We start from the raw sequence: 27,570 nt of genomic DNA on the forward strand, positions 1-27,570 counted from the left end.
ACTGAAGTAATTTAATAAAATATTTTTACATGTTTGACGGTTTATCGTCTAGGAGAATTCTAAGAACTCTTAATACATTTTTGGGTTTCTGCTTTGTAGCATATCATGTACTAGAAGGCCAATGGCTAATTATCTTTATATAAATTTAAGCTACTTCCCCAAAATAATTACGTTTTTGCTCGGGAGAACGAGGAAATAGGTGAATATAGCCTTTTACTGCTTACTTTCAAATAAGACTTCTTTTAATAAAATATAAAACTAAATAAATATATTTGTAAACGGCAACGAAACCAACTGGGAGAACTAAGAGGAAAAAGTACCATATGATTTAAGTACAACCTATTTCACCTTCAAGTTAAAGACAAAAATGGTTGATAAATTCTAGCACAAATGACCGAAGCCACACAGAAATGCATAAAGTTTCACTCATATGTAACTTCAAATATGTTGGGAAAAGAAGCACTACAACTAAAGTTTGATATGATAATAAATAATGAAAATAAATTGGACACGAAAATTTTACGTGGAAACCCCTCAAACAGATAAAGAGGAAAAACCACGGGGTAGAAGGATCTTTACTATGATAATACGAGAGTACACTACTCTCAAATACAAGGAGAAAACAACAATTAACACTCCTCTCTTGTAAAAGAAATAACTCACTAAAGAGGACACTCAAGACTACAATATTTATCTTGGTGTGTAATTCTCTTTGTGTTCTTACTCTTTTGGATTGTATTTTTTGGTGGAATGATCTAAATGAGGGCAAGATGCCCTCTATTTATACAAAACTAGAAACGTATAAAATTCGCGTATTGCACATTTCTTTTTGACTACGCGTTCAAAACATATTTTTTTTTCCTTTTTAGCTACACGTTTTGTTTCCTTTTTGATTATGCATTCAAAACGCATCTTGTAGTATTTGACTATCTTGCGAGAAATACTGAATCTCAAATTTGATTTTACCAAACCTAGCTTCAAACAAGCAGCGTCTATATTGGGTATATGTACAAAAAGTAATAAAAAGTGAGTGCAGATTCATTGGCAGTGTCGAAACAGGCTTATAGGATCATATGGTACTTTTGGGCCCATGTCCATTCATTGTTAGGCCCAAGCCCTTTTCCAATTAGTCGACGAGCCACTTGCTAGATGAGAGAAACCATTAGGGCGAATTACACGAGGTGGCCACTCGGCTCTTTGCATTACCTTAAAATTAGGCCAATTTTCAAAATTATCAAAATTGATCAAATATTCTTCTTCTCCCTTTCAATTCAACCATTAATGGCAGCTTCTTCCTTCTTCCTTTCAGTTCAACCATTAATGGCTTCTTCTTCTTCTTCTTATCCCTTTCAATTCGACCATTAATGACTGCTTCTTCTTCTTTCTTCAATTCCGTCATTAACGGTTGCTTCTTCTTCTTTCTTCAATTCCGTCATTAATGGATGATTCTTCTTTTTTTCAATTTCTCCATTAATGACTGTTCTTGCTGTTGCTGCTTCTTCTTCGTTGTTGTTGTTCTTCATCTTATTCTGATTTGTCTTTCTTATTGGTCTTCTTTGTCATTCTTCTTCTGCTTCATCGATCTTCTTCGTCTTCTCTTTTTTTTTTTAAAAAAATTAAAATAAATCACATAGTAAATCTTTTTGAGCGAATTATATATCAAAACACTTGAAATGACGTGAGGACTAATTTCATATCTAAATTTTAGGACCTTTTTAATGGCGATTTTGAGTTGTTCGAGAGTGAATCATTTGCGTTTGTTTTGAAGGATTCAACTTATAACTTGAAAACAGCTTATAGGTAAAAAAAAAATAAGTTGGATGCACCTACTTTTTTGTTTTTAACTTATAAGCAGTTTTTCACTTATAAATTACTTAAAATAAGTTCATTCAAACAGACTCTTTATGTATAGTCCGTGTATACTTTATGTTAGTTAAGTTATATTCAATTTTTTGAGTGTATCATAATGTATAGTTAGTGTATACTTCATTTAGTTAAATTTTATTCAGCTTTTTGAGTATATCATAATGTATAGTCAGTGCATACTTCATGTATATTTAAGTTATATTTATTTTTTTGAGTGTATAATAATATACAATCAGTGTATACTTCATATATAGTTAAGTTATATTTAGCCTTTTGAGTGTATCATAAATACATAATCAGTATATAACTTATGTATAAGTACATTATATTGTATAGTCAATATATAGTTTCTCTGACTTTTGATAAATTATATTGTATAGTCGATGTATATTTTCTATGATTTTTGGCTATTTTTTATTCATAAATAAAACATACATATACTTGTTATAAACTAATTACTTTATTATATATATTTGAAACTGCCCTTATCATTACGACCCAATGATACTAATCCATTCTATATAGGAAAAATTACTTAATTGAGTGCTTTTTAAAAATTAATTACTGATTTTAGCGATATTTTTTATTTATTACAATTTATAGCAAAACATAGCAATATTATGATAAATCTACACTTGTATTAAAAGTGAATTATGCATACAATATAAATGTATTATAAGTGTTTTAAAATATATATTATGTTTGTGTAGTAAGAAACTGACATAATGTATTATAAGTCTATTAAAATATGTGATAAATGTATTATCTATCTATAAAACTTGTATTATATATGTTTTATAAATAGTTCTCTGCAATATGTATTAAAACTGTATTATAAGTGTTCAGTGAATTTTTTTTTATTGCTATAGATGGTAAATATTTTCTTAATATTGTATATTTATGTAAGTTTCCTTCTATATATTTATGCTTTCACGTGTACAACTTACTCTTCCCTAAATTACTAATACCAAGTTTAATTTAAATGTTAATTTTCTAGTTATTACAATGTAAACAAGTTGTGTGTTTGTAAGAAAAAAAAAGTAGATCCTGTTATTTATAATACACACACAAAAAAAGTAGATCCTGTTATTTATAATACACAAACTAACAATAAAGCAAACAAAAATATAATTTTTTTTTGACTGAAATTCACGTGCAACAACGTTAGAATTTTATGCCAACATAAGTTCTCTATGAATAATTATAATGCAAGTTTAAAGTTTGAAATAAGATTAAAAAAAAAACAAAAAACTCAAGGTAGTAAAGAGTGATATATCATCTAGCAAACAATGCAATGGCCGAGCACAATTATCAAAATCACAACATTTGTACCATTATTTAATTAAAAAAAATAAATAAAAAAATAGAAAGGTATCGGGATAGATCTGGGGTTACACTACTAGAAACAGAGGCTTTTTCACCGTGAATTAATAAAATAATTGTATTATAAAATATGAATTTTTCATCAATTTCCTATCAAACCAAATCATAGGAAAATGCATGACAGAAAACAAAATGTCACTGAAATATTAGGAACCTTCCTAATTTTTTAACATGAAAATACTACTATTAAAATCAATGAAAAAATAGTTATTTTTTTAGTAGCCTTAATTAAGTGAATTGATATAAATGTTAAATCCAGAGTTGGTACCGGAAAATTCACAAAACCAGTCAGAATGAGTTTTGGTGTGTATTGACTATAAAAAAGATAACTTTGGTGTAACAAAATATATAACTTTACTACCTAATTTTCAATAGTTGAATGATTATTTGTGCAATGAACTTCTTAAAAGTGTTTGCTGCATAATTCCAATTCAGATCAAGAAAAATAGCCAGCAAATTCTGTTATCACCTTATACGGCGAAAGGATGATTAAAAATAACAGGCAGGTAAGACTTTTTCTTGACTAGGATGCAAGTAATAAAAAGGTACCAACTCTTTATTTTGGACTTTATTAACGAGGGCAGGTGATATATACATTAATTCTTTGACGGTGATCATGATTTTGATTGTACATTACGTTTGTTTTTATTTTTTGGTTTATTTCTTTTGTCATCCTATAATTGATTATTGCTTGCTCATTTTGCAATACATTCAACTATTAAAAGGTTATAGGTAAGGTAACATAAATATACTGATGTGCTAGAGTTTTTATTAGGAGAAAGCATCAACTAATTTCCTTTCCTTTCGAATCGCCTTCAAGCAGAAAATAAAAAAAAAAATTAAAGAGAATAATAACACAAAAATTTAATGTAGAAAACTCTCCAATTGGAGAAAAACCACGGACCACCCAAAAAAATATTCAATATATGAAAATTGTTACAGCCATATAATACACTATTTTTCTTACACACCTAAATACATAAAATACTACACCCAAGAGATCTTCAAGAGAAAATTCTCTAAATCGCACATGTATTTCTGCAGATTTTTGTTGTTATGTGTTTATGATAGAGATGCGTATTTATAGAGCCATGATAGGTGCTTATGAACACATTTATGCCAAGATATTTGATAAAATGTGTGAAAATTATTAGCCTTCTTTCTTGACTTCCATCAACCAAATGCCCACAATTTCTTCTTTATTCAAACAAATACAACATTTTTTGAACAAAATCATCCTTATTTTTTCAATATAATTTAAACGACACCCTTATAATACTTTCACTTCACTGGAAACATCCTTCACTAGTAAGTGCATGTTTTAGCAATTATAATTGCTTGTCATTTTAACTTCAATGAATTGATGGTAAGGTATTCATAATTAATTTACTTACTATAATTGTAGTTGCTATTGACCCTATAAAATTTCCAAGTGATTTTATAACAACTTTAGTTGAAAAGTTTCTTTCAATGCCGAAAATCATGACAAGAAATTGATACTCAATGAAACACAAACATCACCTAAATATAATTAAAAAATAGCCATATGATTGCCTTACCTGTAACCAACATTTATTTTTTCCTCATTCATGCAAACAATATAATCATTATTCACTCACTAAGCAATAGTGGACATGAGAAGTGGTGTTTAAACAATAGCCACCTTCCTTTTACTTTCTTGTTTACTCTTTAAGCCAAATCAAGTGTACACATTATCAGTTTTCTGTCCCAAAAAAATGTATAATCCCATACTGGCAAAAAGCTTTAGTCACTATGAAAGAAAAACATTTGGATGTTGTGCTTTTGTTTTGTTCTTGATTGTTGTGTTTAGCAGTTGCATGGTTTTCAAGAATCATTTGTATCCTCAATCAGTTAGTAAGTCCTCTGCACTTAATTATGTTTTAATTTAACCTCTGTATTAGGCTTTGTTAAGATGATTTTTAATTTTGTTTATAGATGGTGATGCCATGAATTTACAAATATCTATGAATGCTGCTGAAGATATGTTTGTGATCAAGGATACAACACTTCTCAAGAAATTAGGTAAGTCAAGAATCTAAAAACTTAGTAGACGTTTAGACGTAGATTTGATTGAAACTTGAAAAAAAAAGAAGATTTATAGAAATTGAAATTGAAAAATGAAATTTAGTTGAAGTCGTGTCTGGACATACTTGAAAAAAAGTTTCGTGAGTGGAAAAAGATGTTTGCTTGAAATACTGGCTAACTCATTGTCTAACAAAAAATCAGTTCAATGTATAGCCAAACGACGTTTTGAAAAAAAATAAAATCTATGTCCATATGACTCTTTAAACTTCTTATATTGAAAACTATTTTGCAGAAACAGAGAAAAAGGATTCAAAACCAATGTGTAATGTGTTGGAACCATTGTCTGATTACTGTGAGACCAAAGGGGACATAAGGGTCCAAGGAAACTCCTCAACAATTTTTGTTGTTATGTCTCATAATTTCAACATTTCTACTGAGAACAATTCATGGACCATACAACCTTATCCAAGAAAAGGTAATTCAGGGGCAATGTCAAGAGTTAAATCTTGGACAGTAAAATTAGTACAAGACAGCAAAAAAATCCCAAAATGCAGTGTGTATCATGGCTATCCAGCAGTTCTATTTTCACTTGGAGGATATTCAGGAAACCATTTTCATGATTTTTCAGATTTACTCGTTCCAATCTTTTCAAATTCGCGTCATTTTAATTCAGAGGTACACTTTCTTGCCACGGATTATAAGTCGTGGTGGATAGGTAAGTACAAAACATTGCTCAACAACATGTCTAAGAACAAAATTCTTGATATTGACAACGAAAACGAGGTACATTGCTTTCCTAGTGTGACAACAGGCCTTAAATCTCACAAAGAATTTGGGATTGATTCCTCAAAGTTCCCAAATGGGGTGTCAATGCTCGATTTTAGACAGTTCTTGAGGAGATCATTTTCTCTAAACAGAATTGAGGCCATCAAGATGAAGGGTGATATTGTTACGAGGCCACGTTTGCTGATCATGTCAAGGAAGAAATCGCGAATTTTATTAAATGAGGGCGATGTAAGACGAATGTCTGAAGATTTGGGGTACGAGGTTGTCCTGGCTGAAGCTAACCTTAGTACAAATTTATCAAAATTCGCGCAAATTGTTAATTCTTGTGATGTGATAATGGGAGTTCATGGAGCTGGATTAACCAACATGGTTTTTCTCCCTAATAATGCAGTTTTAATTCAGCTTGTTCCTTTAGGAGCAATGGATTATTTGGCTAAACGTGATTTTGGAGATCCTGCTGGAGAAATGAACATAAAATACTTCGATTATAAAATTGGTGTGAATGAGAGTTCTCTAGTGGAACAATATCCACCTAATCATAAAGTTTTTAAAGATCCATCATCATTTCATAGGAAAGGATGGGGTGTATTTAGATCAATTTATTTGGATAAACAGAATGTAAAAGTTGATCTTAATAGGTTTAGGTCTACTTTGTTAAAAGCTAAAAAGCTTCTAGCCACGTCTTGATTTTTTGCACTATAGTGTACATGTTTCATTTTTCGTCTATTGTATAATGGCATTTTATCTGCCAATTGAGTGATTTTCATTGATAAACACTTGTACAATGTCATAATAGAAGGGATTTAAGTTATATATATTGACATATATTCTTATACTCACAGTAAATTTTAATATAGGGTATTTGCTAGACATTTTATACTATTTACATCATGTCTAAACAAGAACCACTTGTTTAGCAATGGAAAGAAGATCGAATATACCTCTTGCCATGGTTTCTAAGGGAGTTATTTTTGTGCCTGGGGATCCTGAATCATATGTGTTATTTATACTAGGGTAAAGGGTGAAATTTGATAGTGAACTATGCGAAACAGAATAGATTTATCCTTTGCGGTTAAATATGCCTTCGTCGTTACTAGTTGGGATCAAATTTAATTCTAAACTATGCGAAATGAAATAATTTTCACCTTTTAGAAGGGGGCAGGTGATGATGACAATGGTAGCAGGGAGAATCAAGGAGGAAGAAAAGGAGTTGGTGATAGAGGTTGTGGCGCACAAAGAGAAAGGAGGAATGATAAAAAAAAAATACAAAACACAAAATTAGGGAGAAAAATCAAATTTGTCCTTGAACTATGTGAAAGTGTCAAATTTGCTCCTAAATTATGTGAAAGGTTCAAATTAATCCTTAATTGCATGACACATGACATCATCAGGTGCTAACTTCCACTGTTCAAAAAATAAGGACAAATTTACTCCATTTCATGTAGTTCCAAAAACAAATTTAATCTCAACTAACATATGACAAATATATTTCATTTCACGTAATTTGGAGGCAAATTTAATCCTTTGCCCCTTATATAATTGTTCTTCCATTAAAAGCAACTTTTGACATTTACTTTATTGGGAAAGCTTATCCAAGACTAAATGGGAAAATTGGAGTTCAACTGGTCCAAAGACCAAAACACACGACCGTTGCAAAGTTCAAATTTCAGGGGTGACTAATGAGTTAGTTATCAGTTTTATCATATCAAAGAGACTTTTATGTAATTATTTAATTAGTAATTTGATGTGTAAATATGTTTATATTGTATTAAATTTAAATCGTAATAGATATGATGACAAATAAGAATATAGGTAGAATAAAATAATAAATAATTAAATAAATTTGATATTCACATTTTTTGGTGCTTCTACATGCTACCGCGACCTAACATTGACTTGTGCTCTGATCAATTAGCACGATTGTTTTTATTTTAAATTTTTATAAATGTTCATGAAGCAAAAAACAAAGGAATATTCTAATAAAAATGATGTCCCGTTCGAATATTTATTTTACTCCAAATAAAATTGAGTTTTATTTTCAGTTACCACACTTGTTTATAGTCTAGAGGATCCAAAATTTCCTCCCAAACGTGCCTCCCACCATATTTGAGGAATAAATATTGGTAAAATGTCCTACTCTTAAACCAAACAATTTTCTTGGACCATTCAACATAAGTTTTCCATGTTTTCCTTTCTATTTTCCTTTTTCTTTCCCCTTGGGAGTGTCAAGAATATATAACATTATTTCTATTTATTTCATTATTATTTTTTGTAAGATAGCTAAAGTCAATTCAATATCAATAGAAATTGTGAAAATATAACTCTTAAAAAATTATCCTTCAGCAGATAATATTTGATTCCAGTAGTTTTGGAGCGATCGAGCGAGCATCATTTTAACTTTAAATTTTATATATATACATATTTGATGAATTTTTTAATGTAAATATACTTTTTGCGCAATTTTTTTTATTTGATCGAATTTGTATTCGAACTTCTACATCTACTATTAAACTCGAGTTTGATATTTGATCATATATTGCTCAATCTTACAAACAAAACATTAGATTATCACCGCTAAATATTATAACTTACAAAATTTTAAACCATAGTCTAATATTTTCTCATGAATTTTCCAATACTCACCATATCCACAGTGTACTAAACTGAGACAAGCTCAATCTGGCTAACAACCGACATATGGATAACAACGCGCTTCTAGTAGTGGTTCATATTGGTATCTCGCTGAATAATCATTTAAAATGGATTTAAAGATATCATTAATTTATAAGATTTGAGAAAATAATACTATAATTATATTCCAATTTACCATCTCTTGAGAAAACATATGTATATGATAACAATAACAATACAGTATTTCATTTTTTTACTTTTGACCAAGTGTAGATGAGATTTACTCATTTAGATATATATCTAATTGCAACTTCTCTTATCAAATTTCTAGTTAGAAAGAAAGTTGACTGTTGTCAAAATACAACAGCTTTTCATATATGACAATACCCTATGCTCTCTTTGTTCAAGTAGTTCAAGGGTGAAATGATCATGAATATCAATATCGCCTTTATACGATGAGAGATAGTCATTGTTTAAAATTCAATAATAAGTAAAACTGATTGAAATTTCTATTTTTATCAGCATGACATCAAGCTAATACAGACAATCAACAAGGAGCCAATTGAATGATCAAAGCATTGGTTGCTTCCACCCTTAACCTTCTTTAATCTCCTTGACACTTATCAAGGACCCCCCCCCCCAACTCATCCAATAATAAATAAAATCTATTGAAATCCATACTTTTATTAGCATGACGTCAAGCTAGTACAGACTGTTAGCATGGAGTTAATTGAATGATTAAAGCATCAGTTGCTTCCACCCCTAACCTTCTTCAATCCCCATGACATCTTAATATCAATGAACTCCCCCCGATCCTACCCCATTCGACAAGAAGGTGGTGACCTGGAGGGTCGAAACTTCAAAATGATAAATATAATTATTACTTTGGGTTGGTTATTTGGAATTGAGAGTTTTTAAAATTTTCACTAATCACTCAATTTTCGTTGTATTACGTATAGAAAGTAGCAATAGCAAATTTAAAAAATTCAGGAAAAGAAAAACAATAATTAGCATAAAACTTTTCACACTTAATTAAGCAACCATTATTTAATGAAAACCACTTGTTCACACTGAAAGCATTACTTAATTAAGCAATAACAAGAAACAAATTTAACTCCCGTAATTGCATATAATGACCCAAATTAGTATCTTGCATTAAAACCCCATACCACTTAAGCAAACTTAATAAGTTATTGCTATGTATATTTTGTTGAAAGTAATTCCTATCCAAATAAATATTTTCTAAATGCACGTCTAATTAGTTCCCACCTAAATTCATAATCTTGGTATTTATCATAAAGAAAAAATGAACAAATCTTAATTATGTTTACTTATTGAGTATGTTTGGTAATTAAGGTGCCGGCCATCCTAAATCCTATTTTTAGACATGGACACAATTTTATTACAAAACAAATTTATTGATTAGTCAACTTTGATATATCTTTTCAAACGAGAAACAACATAAATTTTTAATTTGCAAAAATGTCAATAAAATCGTGGAGAGCATTCACTAAAATTATATAAGAGAAAGAAACAGCTTCATGCTAGTCACTTAGATATATGACTTCTATTTATCTTGAGAATTGCAAATACTAGCATTTGCTCACTTCTTTAATTTAGTTAGTTTGAGGGGTTTCATAAAAATTTCTTGTTTTTTTGTAGTTACATTATATTATTGTTGTTTTTTTTTAGCAAAAATGAAGTATGATAGTTTCTTTGCCAGAAGTTTTAGTAAACATGAGCAGAAGAAATTAGGAATTGGAGCATTTGTTAGTTGTTTCATCTTTGCAGCCACATTTTGTATTCTCTTCAAGCCTGAAATCCGTCATTTTCGAGTTGGTAAGTTCTGGAGCTTTTATTTTTCTTTATACTGTCAGTGTATATATAAAGTACTATACAAGTTCCGTTAAATGTTTTTTGCTTCTCTATGAACTCTTGAAACATCATGTTTAATGCTATAAGATTCCTGGAATGAATATAATTTTTACACTTTCAATGTATAGAAGTTGAATTCAATGCCATATGATATTGTAATAATTGGCAAAAACTGCTAGTAATTGATCATAATTATGTTTTTGTGTGACAGTGAATGTTAAGGTTTCTCTTCGTGGTGTCCCTAAAATTTTAGCAGTAAGAGAGGAAATCACCAAGCCAAAAAAGCCATGTAAGTATTCAAACATAAAACTTTTTGTAAATGAGCTTAGCTTTGTCTTATTACTTACCATATATGTAATTTTTTGATTTCAGATTTTGAAATAGAACAAGAGAAACAAATTTGCAATGTCACACATCCAAGAGCTGATCTCTGTGAGATGAATGGTGACATAAGAATTCATGGAAATTCATCAACAATATTTTTTGTTTCAATTGATCAAGAAGAAAACAAGTCATGGAACATAAGACCGTATGCAAGAAAAGGTGACAACAGAGCAATGGACAGTGTTACAAACTTAATAGTCAAAAAGCTTCATATTTCTCAACAAATCCCAATTTGCACTAGAAATTATACTGTCCCTGCAGTTGTTTTTTCAACTAAAGGGTATGCTGGAAATCACTTCCATGATTTCACTGATGTGCTGATTCCATTATTCCAAACTTCGCGACGTTTCAATGGTGAAGTCCAATTTCTGATTACTAACAAAATGCCTTGGTGGATCAAGAAGTTCAAACCAGTGCTACAAAGATTATCAAAGTATGAGGTTATTGATATTGACAAGGAAAAAGATGTCCTTTGTTGCCCAAGTATGACAATTGGCTTAAAAGCCAATAAAGAATTCAGCATCAACACTTCAGAATCTCATTACACCATGATGGACTTCACAAAATTCTTGAAAAGTACCTATTCCTTGAAGAGGAAATTCGCGGTGAGATTGAAAAAGAATGCTGATGATCATGGAAGAAAAAATAAGCCTAGACTTCTTATCATTTCAAGAAGAAGAACGAGACGTTTTACAAACGTAGAAGAGATTGTTACATTGGCCAGAAGCTTGGGATTCAAAGTAGTTGTGGAAGAAACAGGGGAAAATTTGGCTCAAGTTGCAAAAAAAGTGAACTCATTTGATGTATTAATGGGAGTTCATGGTGCTGGATTGACTAATATGGTTTTTTTGCCAGAAAATGCAACTGTTATACAAATTGTGGGATTAGGAATGGAATGGGTATCTAAAGAAGATTTTCAAATTCCAGCTATAGACATGAATTTAAAGTATTTGGGTTACAAGATTAGTGTAAATGAGAGTTCTTTAATTCAACAGTATCCACTTGAACATCATGTGTTAAAGAATGCTCCTGGTAATATGATTTCTCCTAAAGGATGGGCTTCATATAGGAAAATTTATTTAGATCAGCAAGATATAAAAATTGATGTAAATAGATTTAGAGGAACTCTATTGAAAGCCTTGGAGCTTTTGCGGAGTTGAGTTTTTTTTTTTTTTTTTTTTTGGTATTCTCTAATAAACATAGGCACAAAAAGTCAGGATTAAATTTCATTTAATTTGTTCTTGTTTCACTTTCCTTTGTTCGTTTCTTTATTTGGTTTAACTCATATTGTGTAGTTAGTTCGTTTTTGTCTTCGTGCATTTTTTTTCTAAATCCAGATGGCACGTTTCTGGGGGTCTGAAAGTCAATCTTTTAGCCTATGTACATAATCGCCTTACACTTTACCTGGGACTTTCCAGCTCGAAAGCACGAATCCCCAACTCCAATATGAGTATCGAACAACGAGTGAACGAACGCACTAACGCATATCGAGATTGTTATAAGGAGTCGTAGGGGAACACTTGTAAATAATCTGCACCCAGAATTCCAAAGGAAAATCTCAGAGAAACCGGAAATGCACCATTTTATATGTAATCATTGTGAGAATTTTGAAGGCAAAATATTTTCCTAGACATAGAAGTCTATACATCATGATCATGATCATTTACGAGTCTCAGTAATACAGCTTTGTATTTGGTGTACAACTCTCCATTTTCCTCCTACAGAGACTTTCTCATTTCTCATACGTAATACTGAATTAGAAGCAGAATTCATACAAAGTATAAATATTAGTGTAATCCCGAGGCCGAGCTGACTGTTCAAGTCATTGCACATCTGCCCATCCAAACTAGGTGGCGTTACACTTCTCGGTTAAGGAATTGATCGGCTGGGCCAAACTCTTACTTGAGAAGTTGACTAGCCTTTTTCGGGAGGAATAGACACATCATGGTGACCAGAGTGTACTAAACTTCAACCAAAGTCACCAAATAGGAAGATGCTGCATTGATTAATTCCTCCCACAATGCCAACACTCAAATACAGTAGCTCCCTCGAGATTGTCTGCAACCCGCTTAAAAAATGAAGGTCCAATAAGACTCATTATATACAACCTTCAAGCTGCATCTTCTTCACTAAAAATCACTCATCCTTTTTCAACCAAGAAAAATAATGCCAGCAAGAACCTCTTTATCCGCGGGACTTTTAGGTTAGCTATCCTAACTTATGCAACAATTACCTCCATTTTGTACTATGAAGTTGCTTGTTACTCTTGCTTTTCTTCAGAAGTGCTGACATGTGTTCAACAGCTTTAGAAGGCGATTGGGTCTCACCAGTCAACCACTGCAGAGCTTCAGCAGCTGCATCTTTTTCAGCTTCCTTCTTGCTACAGCTAGGCTGGCCAGCAAAATTTAACCCATTGAATATTACAGTGGCGCGGAACTTATTATTTTTTAGCTGTGTTATCTTGTAACTGGGTGATTGGTGGCCAGCCCGAGCAAGCAATGTTTGGAGATGAGACTTCGGATTCTCACCACCACTGCCCTTTGTTGAAATGACATTTTTCTGTAACTCCTTTGCAGACTTTTTGGGGCACGGTTTACGACCATAGACAAATTTACCTTCACATTGATCCTCTGACACCAGCAATCTAACAGCTTCTAATAGCTCACCATGACTTCCTACATCAAAATGACGGTCCGAGAGCTGCCAGAAAAAGCAAACATCAGGAGCAACACCACAGAAATGACAACTATGGAAAACTCAAACGATGATAACACAAACAAAGATGGAGGGATATACATACTTTCTTATGAACAAGTTCATTAAGCTCCCTCTTCAAGCTTATATAAGTATTTGCCAGTGAGGGGCTCATGAAAAACTCCAAGTATCCTCCAAGCATAATCAAGTGTCCATCCTAACAAGAGAAAAAGGAGTTTTAAAAGGTACGCCAAACACTAAATCGTACAAATAATCATGGGAGGATTCAAGAACATAACAACGTGAACTCTGCAAAACAACAAAGAAATCAAATGCATCCCTGTGGGCAGGGGAGCCAGGGGTGAGAATAGGTAGAGTCAGAAGAAAGAAAAACTTACTAGAGCTTTTCCAGAAATGCCTCCGCCAAATAAGAGTACCACAGAATCAGATACAGCTGTAGAATCCCGCAGGAATACTGCATTCACTTTAACTTTTTCGTTGAAGACAAGCCACGGGTATGGAATTTGAGGTTCTTGAGCATTGACAGAGTTCTAAGGGGAAAAGGAAAAGCACTATTAAAAGAATGGAACTTTTCGTCAAAAAATTACATGACATGTGTCAAAATTTAAATAAAACTAATTATACTATGAAGCTTACAGAGTACAAAAGGACTCCACCATCCTCCATTGTTTTCAATGAGATTGACTTCTCCTTGTTCTGTGAGTCCAATATATGTTCAGTTAGCACATAGATACAGGGAATGAAGGATTGTCATGAGATTTTTATATGCATAGAAAAACCAATCTGACCTAGCTCAACTCTAACCAACCTTTTTTTTGATGAAATAGACTAATTCATGCAGTAAGAGGGCTAAAGGGTTTAGCAATCAGTATCATTCACAAGCCAACTTTCACTTTATGTAAATACCATATGAAGTGCTAACCTCAATGACCAAGAGAAGGATTGTTAATCAAAATAGCATAACTCACCACAACAGAGCATATGCCAGGGAATAGCCCACCACATACAATCGCTCGAACCAGATGTTCATTATTACTCCAGGCATTACAACTCTGAATACTACCAACTAAACCAATGTCCTTAAGCAGATATAAAAATTGTTTTCTAAGGGAGTCCATTGCTTTGAGAGTTTGAGCAGAAAGGAAATTCTTCCAACAGTACTCATAACCAGATTGCTGCCTTTCAGCGTCTTTCCAGCCGTCATAAGCCCGAACAAGAGCAAGATGATCACTAAAGTCACGAGCAGAAAACTGGGCTTTGGCAGACTCAGCAAGCTGCAAGAAGTGATAATTCAATACATGACACATGCTCCTCAAGAAAAATACACTAAAGTGAAATCAAGAATATAAGGTGACCAATTGCTAATTGAAGAGGTTCAATAAATGGGAAAACAGATCTCAGTACAAACATTGTTCCCAAGCTAGTTAATTTAGTGACAACCACTATTCCCTTGCACTAATGCTGTAAAAGAAAGGGAGTAAATTTACATTTTACAGTCCCCAAAACTAACTTGGAACAAACGGATATGTTTACAGAGCAACTTACGATATGCATGCACATAAAAATATATTAAATCTGTTGCTCATTAAGACAATGCACAGAGATTCCTTACTTAAAGAAAAATAAATTTGTATTACAAAGAAAAATACAAAACAAGAACATATTTATACATTATTTGAGTCACTCAAGAAACAAGAACATGGTAAGATTTCTTCATCCATAAATCAGAGAATATTAACTTACATCCTTCTTGTCAAATGGCATTAAAAATGGGTCTCTAGCACTTAAACCAGCAACAACTGTCAGAACTGGATCCAGGCAGTTGAATACTACACCTAATATTATCATTTTCCCCAGTTTTGGCTCAACTGGAAGCATTGATAGATTGCGTCCTACAGGAAAATCAAGAAGTCAAGTTTTCTTTTACCAAAATAATGGCGAAAAAACCTATGGACGATTTATCAAATTCAGCTATGCTTTTACCAAGTACTGTCAGATTTTCATCCTCATCTAGAGCCCCTATTGTCTTCAAATACTCAATAGCATTTTGAACCTGCAAAACAATAATCGCAATTACATGTGAATCAAATTAACCACAAAGAAAACAAGATATATGTCCATTAAACATAAGGTCAGGGAGACAGAATTGTCAAACGAAGAAGTATACTAGACAACTTAGATCCAGGTCTGGTTGAAAGGCAGATGTTACATATTCTTCACCTGATAGGATGCACATATCTTTACTAGCGTTTCCATGAACACTTAGATGTGATACCATATGTGCATATTAGGTTGTTTGGTGTCACTACCCAGTGAAAGCATTGAAAAAATTGAAATGGAGCGCTTGCAAGTGCATCATTTTTAACATCCCTCCTTATAATTTCCCTCCCAGACAATTTAAACCATTTTACTTACCCTCATTCTCCACTTTCACTCTCACAAACTACCACACACATTAAATAAACTAGGTGAGTTGGTCCCAACTTACAGATAGTGGTTCTGGTGACTGGATTGCCTTGGATAGAAAGTCTGAAATACTTCCAAGTTGTAAACTTTTAATCTGCAGGCATAGGGACTGTAAAGGTGTTCTCAGAAGCTCTGGCAGTTGATAATCTGCAAAAGCTTCAAATACACATCTAGGATAGAGATGATAACACTCCCCAGGTTGAACACGGCCAGCTCTTCCTTTTCTCTGGAAATTTAAAAGGACATTCACTTATGATGTCGATTTCACAGCACTAACTAAATAGCTCAAAAACACTCAAAAGCTGGGGGTCGGAAGACATACACCCCAAATTACATAATCATTTTACATATTGCAAATGTTGAAGAAGGAAGATCATATCTATCTTACTTGCCGAGCAGAAGCTTTTGAAATCCAAGAAGGAAGCAAACATGGAGTGTTATTGATTGCATCATAAGACGTTTCTTTTGCTTTTCCACAGTCGACCACAAAAACCACGTCATTTATGGTGATACTTGTTTCAGCCATGTTGGTAGCTAACACAATTTTCCTGATTCCATCTTCTGGCTTATCAAAAATCAATTTCTGTTTGCAAGTGAATAGAGATCATAATTTAAGAGAGTACAACAATATGTAAATTACAAGAATAGCGGACAGATTTAAGTTACAAAAAAGTTTAGTTAAGCATGATTTCAGCTAGATTTTAAAGCTCCCAATTAAGCCAGGATGAAACTCAAACTCAATTAACACCTCTAGCTCTCGGGATTATTTCAAATGAAACTTTAAAAAGGAAGGTGAGAAAGAACCTATTGGCGCCTAATCAGTTCCATGATAATTGGTAATTAATGATTTTTGTCATCAGAACATGTCTTCTGTGCTAGGATGAAACTCAAAGCACATTTAAGAGAGATACCAATAGACAGACACACATTCATTCTACAGCCCTCAAACAAAAGAAAGAGGATTCACTAAATAATTCAGAACAAAAGATAAGAAAGAAAAACATCATCAACTATTCAAAAAAGAAAAATTCCTTGATAACTAAAACAATATAAAAGAGACGAGCACCTCAAAATCTCAATATTTCTTACACCAATAGGGCAATGATATTTCACCTTTAAATCCAAAAAAGTTAGTATTAGCTTTTTGGAGATACTGGAAGGGCCCAACAGATTCACAGAATCTGTATGGTGGTTCTGCCTTTAAATAACCAAAATTCCTCCATAAAGCCATATGATGTTCTAAAATAATAATTTTCTAAGGAAACTAAAAGAATATAGAAACGAAAACTACGGGCAAAGAGCATAAAAAATTAACACTTCCTAACAATCAAAGAACAAAATAATACTTCCAACTTGGCAATACCTGCTCTGCACTGGCCATGGAACCATGACATGCAAGCAGCAAAACTCTTCTTGGATCCCCCAACAGTGGATGAGCCTGCAGCTGGTCCTTCACAGTATTAATGTCATCCCAACCAGTCATAAAAACCAACACAGCACCAGGCCTTTCGTTTCTACATATGTGACATAGCACATGCTCAATAAGGTTGAAGCCAATTGAATCGGGATTCCAACAGGATAGTGAATCCCGAGTCAGAGCAGTATACTGCCCAAAATCAGCTGATTCTAGCGCTTCCTGTTTCAAAACTCAAGTGTCAAACAAAAAACTATCATACAGAGCCCATGATAACTGCATAGAGACTCCATACCTCAACAGCTGAAGCAATTTGAGTCTTCCTCTTCCTAATAGTCTGTTTCTGCATTTTCCACATCTTGTCTTGACCATAGTTATCAATTTGATTATATGGAGTCAACCGGTATCTAGTCATTTCCAAAATATTTTCCATAAAATGACTTCGGACTGGATAAGTAAAACCCTGATGAGATCAGAGAGGGAAATTAGTCCCCCAAAAGAGAAAAAAAAGCATTCTATTACTAGGAGGATCAAGAACTCTAAAGTAGCTCAAATAAGAAGCTTGTGTCATAATTCTTTGGCCATGCAAATACAAAAGATTCTATGGTGTTGCTGAGGTGTAAAATCCTAAAATAAATCATGGATATAGTAAACCTGAATGATCGTAATAAAAAGATGTTATATGTTAAAACTAAGTGCAGCTTCTCCATTCCATTTTGTTTTAAAAACCAATCAAGCAACCAACCAACTAAGCTTCAATCCAAATTAATTGAAGTCAGCTATAAAACTCATCTTTATTCATTCTATTCTTTCTTTTCTTTTGTCAAGTCAAAACAGTTATTTACTAAACACCAAGTCGGTTTAAATGCATTTCTAATATATACAGGTCCATTTTGTTATCAAAAAAAATATATGCAGGTCTGTTTCATTCCAATAGTAAATAATTTGTTTTTAGGTAAATTAACAACCTTTTGACATTTTTTTATTTTTTTTGAGAAGGTAACAACTTGTATTCTATTCCAAAAAAATCAAAACTTTTATACACCATGTTGCTACGTGCATGCTCTATTTCTAGTGATCAATAATACTCTTGACCAATTACATAGGCCCGGACAATTATCTGAATCTTCGCATCTATACAACTCTGATATTCTAGATATATTGAGCCTTTAAGGCCCAAAACTTAACCCTATGTAAAATTGCTGGTCTCAAAACTGTTCTATCGAATTTGTCTTTCGGTATGGCAGGTATCTTCCTATAGCATAGAATGTCATAGCACTCCTCTCCATTCCAGCCATCCTATTTATTTCTATATGTGACATCATCACATAGAAACATCTGATTTGCATGCATTTCAAAATACCTTCAAAGATGCATAAAATAGATTAAATACAGTCTACAAGAATCTCCAAGAAAACCACTCCTACAAAATATTCCTATTTTCTTCCTTTTCTGTTCGCAAAGAAGGGTATCAGGCTGTCAGCATTTGGGCAGGTTTCACATGATCTGAAGCCTGCATCATGGCAGAAAATGTTTTGAACCTTCAACTTACAGGAATATGGATCATTGGGGCACCACCATAATAGGACGAGAATAGTTCAGCATTAAGAGTAGCACTCATCAAAATCAGTCTCAATTCAGGTCGACGGGGAAGGAGATCTTTAAGGACAATCAAAAGGAAATCTGGAAAGGGAAGACAACTATAGTAAGCATACTGAAATACAAGAGTTCAATTTATTTTATTTTATTTTTAAAAAAAGACACATTGCCAGGTGGGCAAATACCTTCATTCATTCCGCGTTCATGAATCTCGTCTACAATAACGTGAGTGACACCTTCCAACTTTCTATCAACCAGTAATCTCCTCAAAAGAATACCAGTTGTGCAAAATAAGAGGCGAGTATCCCTCCCTCTCATGCCCTCAAGCCGAACCTTATAGCCCACCTAAAAAAATTGGAGAACATAATCAGAAAAATACCATTTTATACACTCAATGCAACACATGTAGAATAAATAGCAAGAGCCAAGAACTCACAGATTCTCCCAGATTCTCCCCACGCTCTGCAGCAACTCTTTCAGCAACAGACATAGCAGATATTCGCCTTGGTTGAGTACAAATTATATTGCAAGTAGCTCCTCGAGCAGCTTCTATCTCAGCTTCTAAAATGTACTGAGGCAATTGGGTAGTCTTACCACAACCAGTTTCCCCAGACACAACCACCACCTGCAGAACTAGTTTGGGTCAGGACAATTCTTCACATGAACCATTATGCGCAGCCTAATTCTAGGAAAGCAAGCGTCAATTAGACAAAAATATTCCAACATAGAAGTATCACTTTAATTGATACTTCAATAAAATAAAATAAAAACTGAACTATCATATAGGCAGGTAAGGGCCCATACCAGAAATTCATGATGTGTTATTTCCACCATACTACAATGTCCACATAAGGAAAACATAATTTTGATAGATTCATTGGCCAATTAAAATTGGAAGTGGAAGATTAAAATCAGGTCAAATAAGAAGTGCCTTGAAACAGAGACCTACTATTATTCAACTTAAATATACAGCAATTGCAAAGCCATAAAAGTGAATAATTCGACAGAACTGCTGATAACCTGATTCTCAGAAATGGCTCTAAGCAATGCCTCTCTCTCTTTATATGCAGGGAGATTTCTTCGAAGTTCTAGCATCTTCTGGCCTTCAGGAGATCCCTACAGAAAGATGTCTGTCTGTCAAAACTCATATTTAGGATAGTGCACAAAGATGAATTTCTTATTGCAGTACCCCTTCGAGAGACAACTTGATAGTTACCTTTTACAAAAGTTCTACAAGTAAATTACTGAGAACTTCAGATCAAGTATACACTGGTAGTGTGAACCCACTTTACCATCTAAACTAAGAATAAACTTCTAAAACCCTTGACAAAGACAAGTAAAATTACCTATCAAATTTCACGTGAACTTAATTTAATTATCTAAAAATCATGTGAACTTAATTAATCAATTCGTTCTAGTTTAAGAATAAAACATATCGACCATTATTATCTTGCGCACTATCTTTATAGTACAAAATTTGCTGCAGTAGTTGTTCATGGTTTGGTTATTGTGCATTTCATCATTTTTGCTTCTTTTTTTTTCCTTTTGCGATATAAGTTATTCTGCATTTAATTTTTACCTGTAGGAACGAACGAAGAAAGGATAGAAGACAGGGAATCACATTAAGCATGGAGAAATGTTTGAAGCAGGTAGAACTCGACCAAAATAGGATATATTTACGAAGTCCACATGTATGGAATACAAAAATAGTCATTAGATCTCTTAGACTTCCCACTCCAAATACATAATTCAGAATGAATATCATAAACATATGTAGTGAGTGCAACTGTAGAAGACCAAGGAAGGTAAATGCTAAAATATGAAAGGAGCTCAGGAAGAACAGGACCCCTCTTCCATTTTAAATGGGTCAAGATAGTTTCGAACCTTTTGAGTAATTCAACCTGTTACCTCCAAGAAGCAGTAATGCGATACAAGATGATCCCAGCTATCCCAAAAATATTCAATACTAAGCAGAGAGATATGGTAGTGAAAAATAAAAGGCGGAAATTTCTGGGATGCAGCTGAATTACAATAGAAGACCAAGTTTCCTGGAATATGGTCAAATTACTTTATCCCCCTCTTAACAAAGTTACCATTTGCTTCTTGAGGCCTCTGTTAAAGTGCCAAGCCATTAGACATTCTTTACATTAACAGTGTCCAATTTTTTCAAGGTTGCAAGATCCAAAACATTTTTGAAGAGAGAAAAGAAGACAGAAGCCTAACACAGTCAAGCTGATAGAGGAGAAATAAAGTCTGAACAACATACAGATAAGAATTGTACACCGTGAAACGACAAAAGTCTAGAAAATGAAACAAGTGTTGGCAGCAAAAATCCGGCAAAAGAAAGAATATAACCTGCCAATCTTCTTGTTTATTACGCATCTCCAAGCTCCTTCGCCTGAGAATTCTTTCCGCTACAATACTTCGTGCAAATGGCTTCTCATTCTCATAAACTTCTTTATCATTGGGAGAATTGTTGTCATTGCTTCCTCTCAAGGAAGCATTATATACAAGGTTTTCCTTGTTTATTGACTTTTTAGAAAGATGTGCTTCAAGAAGATCACCTACCCTACTTTGTAATCCATAAGGTAACACTACCTAAAACATCAACACAAGATGCATTAATTGAAGAACGTACTGAAAAAAAATGAAGCATAAGTAATAGACAGCCACAAAAAGCTTAATGTCAACTTATTTACCTCTCTTTGTGGACGCTTAACATCCAAATCTGGCCTATAATTTGGCAATGGGACTTTGCTACATACAACTGTTTTTTCATACTGACGGCTGCATCAGAACATATAAATATATTAGGATTAAAGAAACTTACAACAAAGTGAACACAAAAATGAACTGAATAACTGAACAACCTTCTTTTTTGACCAAGCATTGGAAGAAACAAAAGTAAAATGTTAAGAAAATTTGATATACCAGTGTAAACCCATTCTAGTTGCCATAGCTGATATATGCTCAAAATCACGGCGGTCCTTTTTGTCTGTTGAGACCACTTCTTGGTCATTTTTTTTGCGCATTAGCATGCTTAGCTTCCACCTCCATTCTTCAATGTTATGAAGGGTTGATTCACCCTAGAGTTGAAAACACATGAAAGTGAGAAAGGGATAAGCTTTTCTTTCTTTTTTTCGAAAAGAGAAAAAGCAATGAGCTTTTACATTTAAATGCACACAAGAAATGTTGAATTAACTGAATTTGAAGTGTTCGGACCAAAGACACGAGTATTAATTAGCCTTCTTGAACAAGAAAGAATTTTTTTTTACAATTGACTCACCAATTGCTTAGACGACTCAGTTTCTCGATCAGACTCCGACTCAGACTCACATTCATCATAAGCAAATCTCCCATACCCCAAATTCTGCTGATAAAAATACGGAGACGGATAAGAAGAAGAAGATGAACCATGTCTTTTCCGCCTCAACACAATAGATGACGACGACGAAGAAGAAGACCCTTTAGCTGAGCAAAAGAATCCAACACTTCCATGGAGGCATCGTTTTTGAGGTATTACGGATTGTGACGACCGGTAAAGAAGAGGGTTTGTTTTAAAATGGAAACGATTTGGACAAACTTGCAGAGAAGTTGTAGTATTGGATGAAGACATAGTGGCCAGAAATTGGGTGGCCTTTAGCCTCACTTTGAGGCAGTTTTGAATAAGATTAGTGTAAGGCATGAAGATTTAAGTTGAAGAATTTCAGTGAAACATTTGTGGTTAGGGTTTTAGGAAGAAGAAGAATGGGTAGGAAGAGGTGTTCGCATAATAGTCACACAAAGGAATCCCAGAGCTAGCGTGAGCACCATTCTTGTAATTGACTAGTACGGAGAGACTCTTTTTCTTCTCGCGGGTTAATTAATTGTCGTCGATTTGGTCCCCTGCAAAAAGAAAAAATGTTGCTTCACCTCCTTGGATATTTATTTACATTGGTTTAGGGTTTACAGATTTGTTTTATTTGCCAATGACAAGGGTCTATGGAGATGCACGGTGCAGTTTTAGTACCTTTTTTTTATATATAAATGAGAAATTTCTTACAATTATTAGTAGTGAGTGCAAGATTTTGGGAGAATATTAGTATCTCAATTGGTTGTGTTCTGAATTTTTGTTGATGAATGTTTGAGTCTTCATTTTGTAATCTTCTTTTAATAGATAGCACACAATTTAGAATCCAATAGATAATGAATTTATTTTTTCGTACCATTATCAAAATTAAAAATTCATCAATTATACCTAACTCACTTATTACAATTTAAGCTTTTATTATTAAATGAAAATATCACCTTAATTATTATGAAGTAATAATATTGATACATGCATAAAATTCGAGTGAAAATATATATTTATACAAAGCAAATTTCTTACGTTATTTTTTTCTTCGCAAGACATTAAAAGATCATTTGGTTGATGGAATGAGACAAATAAAAATATTTTATGAAATTAGTTATTTTATCTTTTATATAAAAGATATCTAATTTCGTCATTTTATTAGAAATTATGATACAAAATAATTTCAAGACTAGTTAAAATTCATAACCAAATGATAAATAAAATAATTCAATAATTTATTTCGAGCTTGTTATTTTAGAGTGGATTTTTGGGTGAAAAATGTATCCATAGTTTACATCGGGGTCGAAACAGAATAAGAGATTAATCAAGGGTAGAAATAGAATAAAATGAATAAGTATCGGTGAACCCTCTGGAAGGGTAAAAACCGAAAAGCCCCTCAAAAATTTCAATTTGTCCAGAACCAAAACTCTTTCTCTATACTTCGCTAGGGTTTTGAAACACTTCTCATTTTCCCCCCCTCTCTCTCGAAATCATATCGATCTCTTATTTTCTCTAGGGTTCCGTCGATCCTGATCTGAAATATGGCATCTCCGGCAGTAGTTTCGGCACCCCGCTCCGCTGCGTCATCGTCCAAAACCGAGACCTTTGTGGACAACAAGCGCAAAGATGATATCCGCATGGCGAATATTGCCGCAGCGCAGGCTGTCGCCAACGCCGTTCGTACTAGTCTTGGACCCAAAGGAATGGACAAAATGATCTCTACTGCAAACGGTGAGGTCATTATCACCAACGATGGAGCCACTATTCTTAACAAAATGGAGGTTCTTCAACCCGCTGCTAAGTTTCTCGTTGAGTTATCCAAGTCTCAAGATGTTGTTGCCGGAGATGGAACCACCACAGTTGTTGTTATTGCCGGTGCATTGCTCAAACAGTGTCTTTCACTTCTTTCCGCTGGTATTCACCCCACTGTCGTTTCCGATTCTCTGCATAAGGCATCTACAAAGGCTGTTGAAGTTCTCACTGCCATGGCTCTTCCTGTTGAGCTCACTGACCGTGATTCCCTTGTGAAATCAGCAAGCACTGCGCTGAACAGTAAGGTAGTGTCACAATACTCCACTCTTCTGGCTCCTTTAGCTGTTGATTCTGTGCTTTCTGTTGTGGACCCTGAAAAACCAGAGATTGTTGATCTAAGGGATATTAAAATTGTCAAGAAATTGGGGGGTACTGTTGATGATACTGAGTTGGTTAAAGGTTTAGTTTTTGACAAGAAGGTGAGTCATGCCTCAGGTGGTCTCACACGAGTTGAGAAAGCTAAGATTGGCGTGATTCAGTTTCAGATTTCCCCTCCCAAGACTGATATTGAGCAAAGCATTGTGGTTTCTGATTATACTCAAATGGACAGGATTTTGAAAGAAGAGAGGAACTACATTTTGGGCATGATTAAGAAGATCAAAGCAACCGGATGTAATGTTTTGTTGATTCAGAAGAGTATTCTGAGGGATGCTGTGACTGAATTGTCTCTGCATTATTTGTCGAAGGCAAAGATTATGGTGATTAAAGATGTTGAGAGGGATGAGATTGAGTTCATAACCAAGACCTTAAATTGTCTGCCTATTGCCAATATTGATCATTTTAGAGCAGAGAAACTTGGCCATGCAGATTTGGTTGAAGAGATATCTCTTGGGGATGGTGGAAAGATTGTTAAGATCACAGGGATTCAGGACATGGGCAGGACCACTTCGGTGCTGGTTCACGGGTCAAACCAATTGGTCCTTGATGAGGCTGAGAGGAGTTTGCATGATGCATTGTGTGTGGTAAGATGTTTGGTGAATAAGAGGTTTTTGATTGCCGGTGGTGGGGCACCTGAGATTGAGCTTTCTAGGCAGTTGGGTGCATGGGCAAAGGTTTTACAGGGGATGGAAGGGTATTGTGTGAGGTCATTTGCTGAAGCCCTCGAAGTCATTCCCTATACTTTGGCTGAGAATGCTGGGTTGAACCCAATTGCAATCGTGACTGAGTTGAGGAACAGGCACGCACAGGGCGAGATCAACACAGGGATCAATGTGAGGAAGGGACAGATCACTAACATTTTGGAAGAGAATGTGGTGCAGCCATTGCTGGTGAGCACAAGTGCAATTACCTTGGCTACTGAATGCGTACGGATGATTTTGAAGATTGATGACATTGTCACGGTGAGGTAGAGTGATTGCATGTGAAATTGCAGGGGAAATAGAAGTTTTTTATCATATCTTTGGATTTTGAGTTGTGTGCTTCAAGATTTAGTGGTTCTCTGGTTCTTCTGTATTTCGGATTATATGCTGAATTTTCAATTGTTATTTTTGCTTAGCTAATTTTTACTCGTGGGGTTTTCTATTTCACTCGCATGCTTAGTTTTGAGTGCTCGACTCTTATTGGTTGACATGGTGCTGTATGTAACATGTGGATCATTATCAGTTTATCAATATTTTTAGTCAGATGCTCTTTGGTTGGTGAATTTTGTTTTCTTCCAGCAATTTATATTCCAATTAGTTATCAAATGGTGTTTCCTGTTTAAATTTTTATCTATACCATGTGCTTCTTCCACTTTGCTACCCTATTACCACCAAAAGAGCTTGTGATCTCTTTTATGTTGGTGTGTTCTGACGAATGTTCTCAGGCATTATCTACTTGTTTGCCCTTGGGCAAATTGTGGATCTGGTCCAGTTTTGATATCTAGTTGCACATTACATATTTATATGCTAAGATTTAGTTGGTGCAAGTCTACTCAGTTGGCTTATGTCGAAAGAATCTGTGTGTTGTAGCAACTGACAATTGAGGTATAGTAATAATGGTGAAATAAGCTCAACCTAATATTACATTGTTAAAGCTGGGAGATGTCAGCTGTGACCTATCAAATTTTTCCTCTGAAAGGATGCTGTTGTGTCAGATTCTTTCGTTGGTTCTCCAAATTCCAATTGAGCTCAAGAATTGTTAGCATATTTAGAGTAGAACTTCAGCTGGATGAGGTTTAGATTTGATGTATTTACAGATCAAGATTTAGTTCAGAGTTTCCATCATTATGAAGCTGAATATTCATTCTCACCTACAACAAATATGCCAATACACGATTCCCAATGAAATCTATGAGAGAAACCTCAGGTTTCTGATAGTCTTGAAATAAGTGTATTGAAAATGAAAGCCCTTTTTGGTTCACCCTAGTTGGGGTTACTTTTTTGGTCGGGGCATTGTTAGAGTGGTGGAAATGCCACAACAAATGGCAGGGGATGGGAGAGGATGAGAAAAAGGATATACATGCAGCAGGGGGAGGATGGGGGGGATCGGTTTTACAGTGGCTTCTTGGTGATCAATAAGTGAATAAAGCAAATAGAACAGTTGCGAGTGATTGGGGTCGAAGAGATTGTTTTTGGATCACTTGGTTTGGCTGAACTTAAGATTAGATCGCTTGAGTTCTGTTACTGCTTGTAACATATGAGAGTTGACTGTATTTTGGTTCGTCTTTTCTGTGCTGCTTTAGGCTTTAAGTAATTGCGATGCTTGGGTAACCTCTATCTGCTCAAAAACTAGATTGAATCGGCCTATTTCAGTGACTTGCAGCCTTGGCATCTCTGGCTGGTTTGGTTAGCTGTGACTGTAACGAACTATTTGTTGTGTTCAAGCGACACGGGCTATTATGAGGGAGAAATCTCTTTTAGGAAGAGTTCTAGATGAACTAAGGGGTCGTTTAGGTATTGATTATTTCATCTTCTATTGTGCATAAAATAATATTTAGATTCTCTCATAAATTAACATGTATTAGTTATGCGAGTTTCTAAACTGCAAATCAAATGTTGTATTAGGTGTGTTAAATTTTATACATAGTCAAAAATGATGTTACTTGTGTTGTATTTAAACTCATCTACTACTAGTTAAAGTCTGTTAGAGGAAAGTTTTAGCGACCACGAACCCCACCACACCTCCTTAAGGTTTCAAACTATTTTGGACCATCTTGTGTGCACCTCGACTAATTCCACGTGGTACTTGTTACCTTCCATACAAGTATAGGATGACTCTTACAAGTTTCTAGTAGAAGGAAATTAACTAGTGTTTTTGCTAATACTGAGATTGGAACCTA

General features: G+C 34.1%; 4 protein-coding genes across 4 annotated transcripts; 3 read left to right on the top strand and 1 right to left on the bottom strand.

The window, feature by feature from the left end:
* Positions 1 to 4,829: 4,829 nt before the first annotated feature.
* Positions 4,830 to 6,883, top strand: LOC129895481 (alpha-1,3-arabinosyltransferase XAT2-like). The gene is made up of 3 exons (XM_055971205.1): positions 4,830 to 5,124; positions 5,206 to 5,292; positions 5,588 to 6,883. Exons 1-3 carry the CDS (start codon positions 4,986 to 4,988, stop codon positions 6,766 to 6,768), a joined length of 1,407 nt encoding a protein of 468 aa, XP_055827180.1. The 5' UTR covers positions 4,830 to 4,985; the 3' UTR covers positions 6,769 to 6,883.
* A 3,526-nt stretch (positions 6,884 to 10,409) lies between these two features.
* On the top strand, positions 10,410 to 12,131 carry LOC129893821 (alpha-1,3-arabinosyltransferase XAT2-like). Its single transcript, XM_055969229.1, has 3 exons — positions 10,410 to 10,551; positions 10,799 to 10,876; positions 10,960 to 12,131. The coding sequence occupies exons 1-3, from the start codon at positions 10,410 to 10,412 to the stop codon at positions 12,129 to 12,131; spliced, it is 1,392 nt and encodes a 463-aa protein (XP_055825204.1).
* Positions 12,132 to 12,536: 405 nt separating this feature from the next.
* On the bottom strand, positions 12,537 to 23,066 carry LOC129896870 (DExH-box ATP-dependent RNA helicase DExH3). Its single transcript, XM_055972851.1, has 19 exons — positions 22,452 to 23,066; positions 22,097 to 22,251; positions 21,865 to 21,952; positions 21,521 to 21,763; positions 20,186 to 20,281; positions 19,602 to 19,790; positions 19,351 to 19,510; positions 19,119 to 19,249; positions 17,862 to 18,029; positions 17,516 to 17,788; positions 16,541 to 16,735; positions 16,175 to 16,378; positions 15,670 to 15,739; positions 15,430 to 15,578; positions 14,655 to 14,960; positions 14,323 to 14,382; positions 14,064 to 14,216; positions 13,772 to 13,882; positions 12,537 to 13,671 (listed from the first exon to the last, which is right to left on the bottom strand). Exons 1-19 carry the CDS (start codon positions 22,848 to 22,850, stop codon positions 13,201 to 13,203), a joined length of 3,621 nt encoding a protein of 1,206 aa, XP_055828826.1. The 5' UTR covers positions 22,851 to 23,066; the 3' UTR covers positions 12,537 to 13,200.
* Positions 23,067 to 23,887: 821 nt separating this feature from the next.
* On the top strand, positions 23,888 to 25,933 carry LOC129895203 (T-complex protein 1 subunit delta). Its single transcript, XM_055970884.1, has one exon. The coding sequence runs from the start codon at positions 24,041 to 24,043 to the stop codon at positions 25,658 to 25,660; it is 1,620 nt and encodes a 539-aa protein (XP_055826859.1). The 5' UTR covers positions 23,888 to 24,040; the 3' UTR covers positions 25,661 to 25,933.
* Positions 25,934 to 27,570: the final 1,637 nt, after the last annotated feature.

Source organism: Solanum dulcamara, chromosome 7 (genome assembly GCF_947179165.1).
Source record: "Solanum dulcamara chromosome 7, daSolDulc1.2, whole genome shotgun sequence".
NCBI classification, from domain to species: Eukaryota; Viridiplantae; Streptophyta; class Magnoliopsida; order Solanales; family Solanaceae; genus Solanum; species Solanum dulcamara.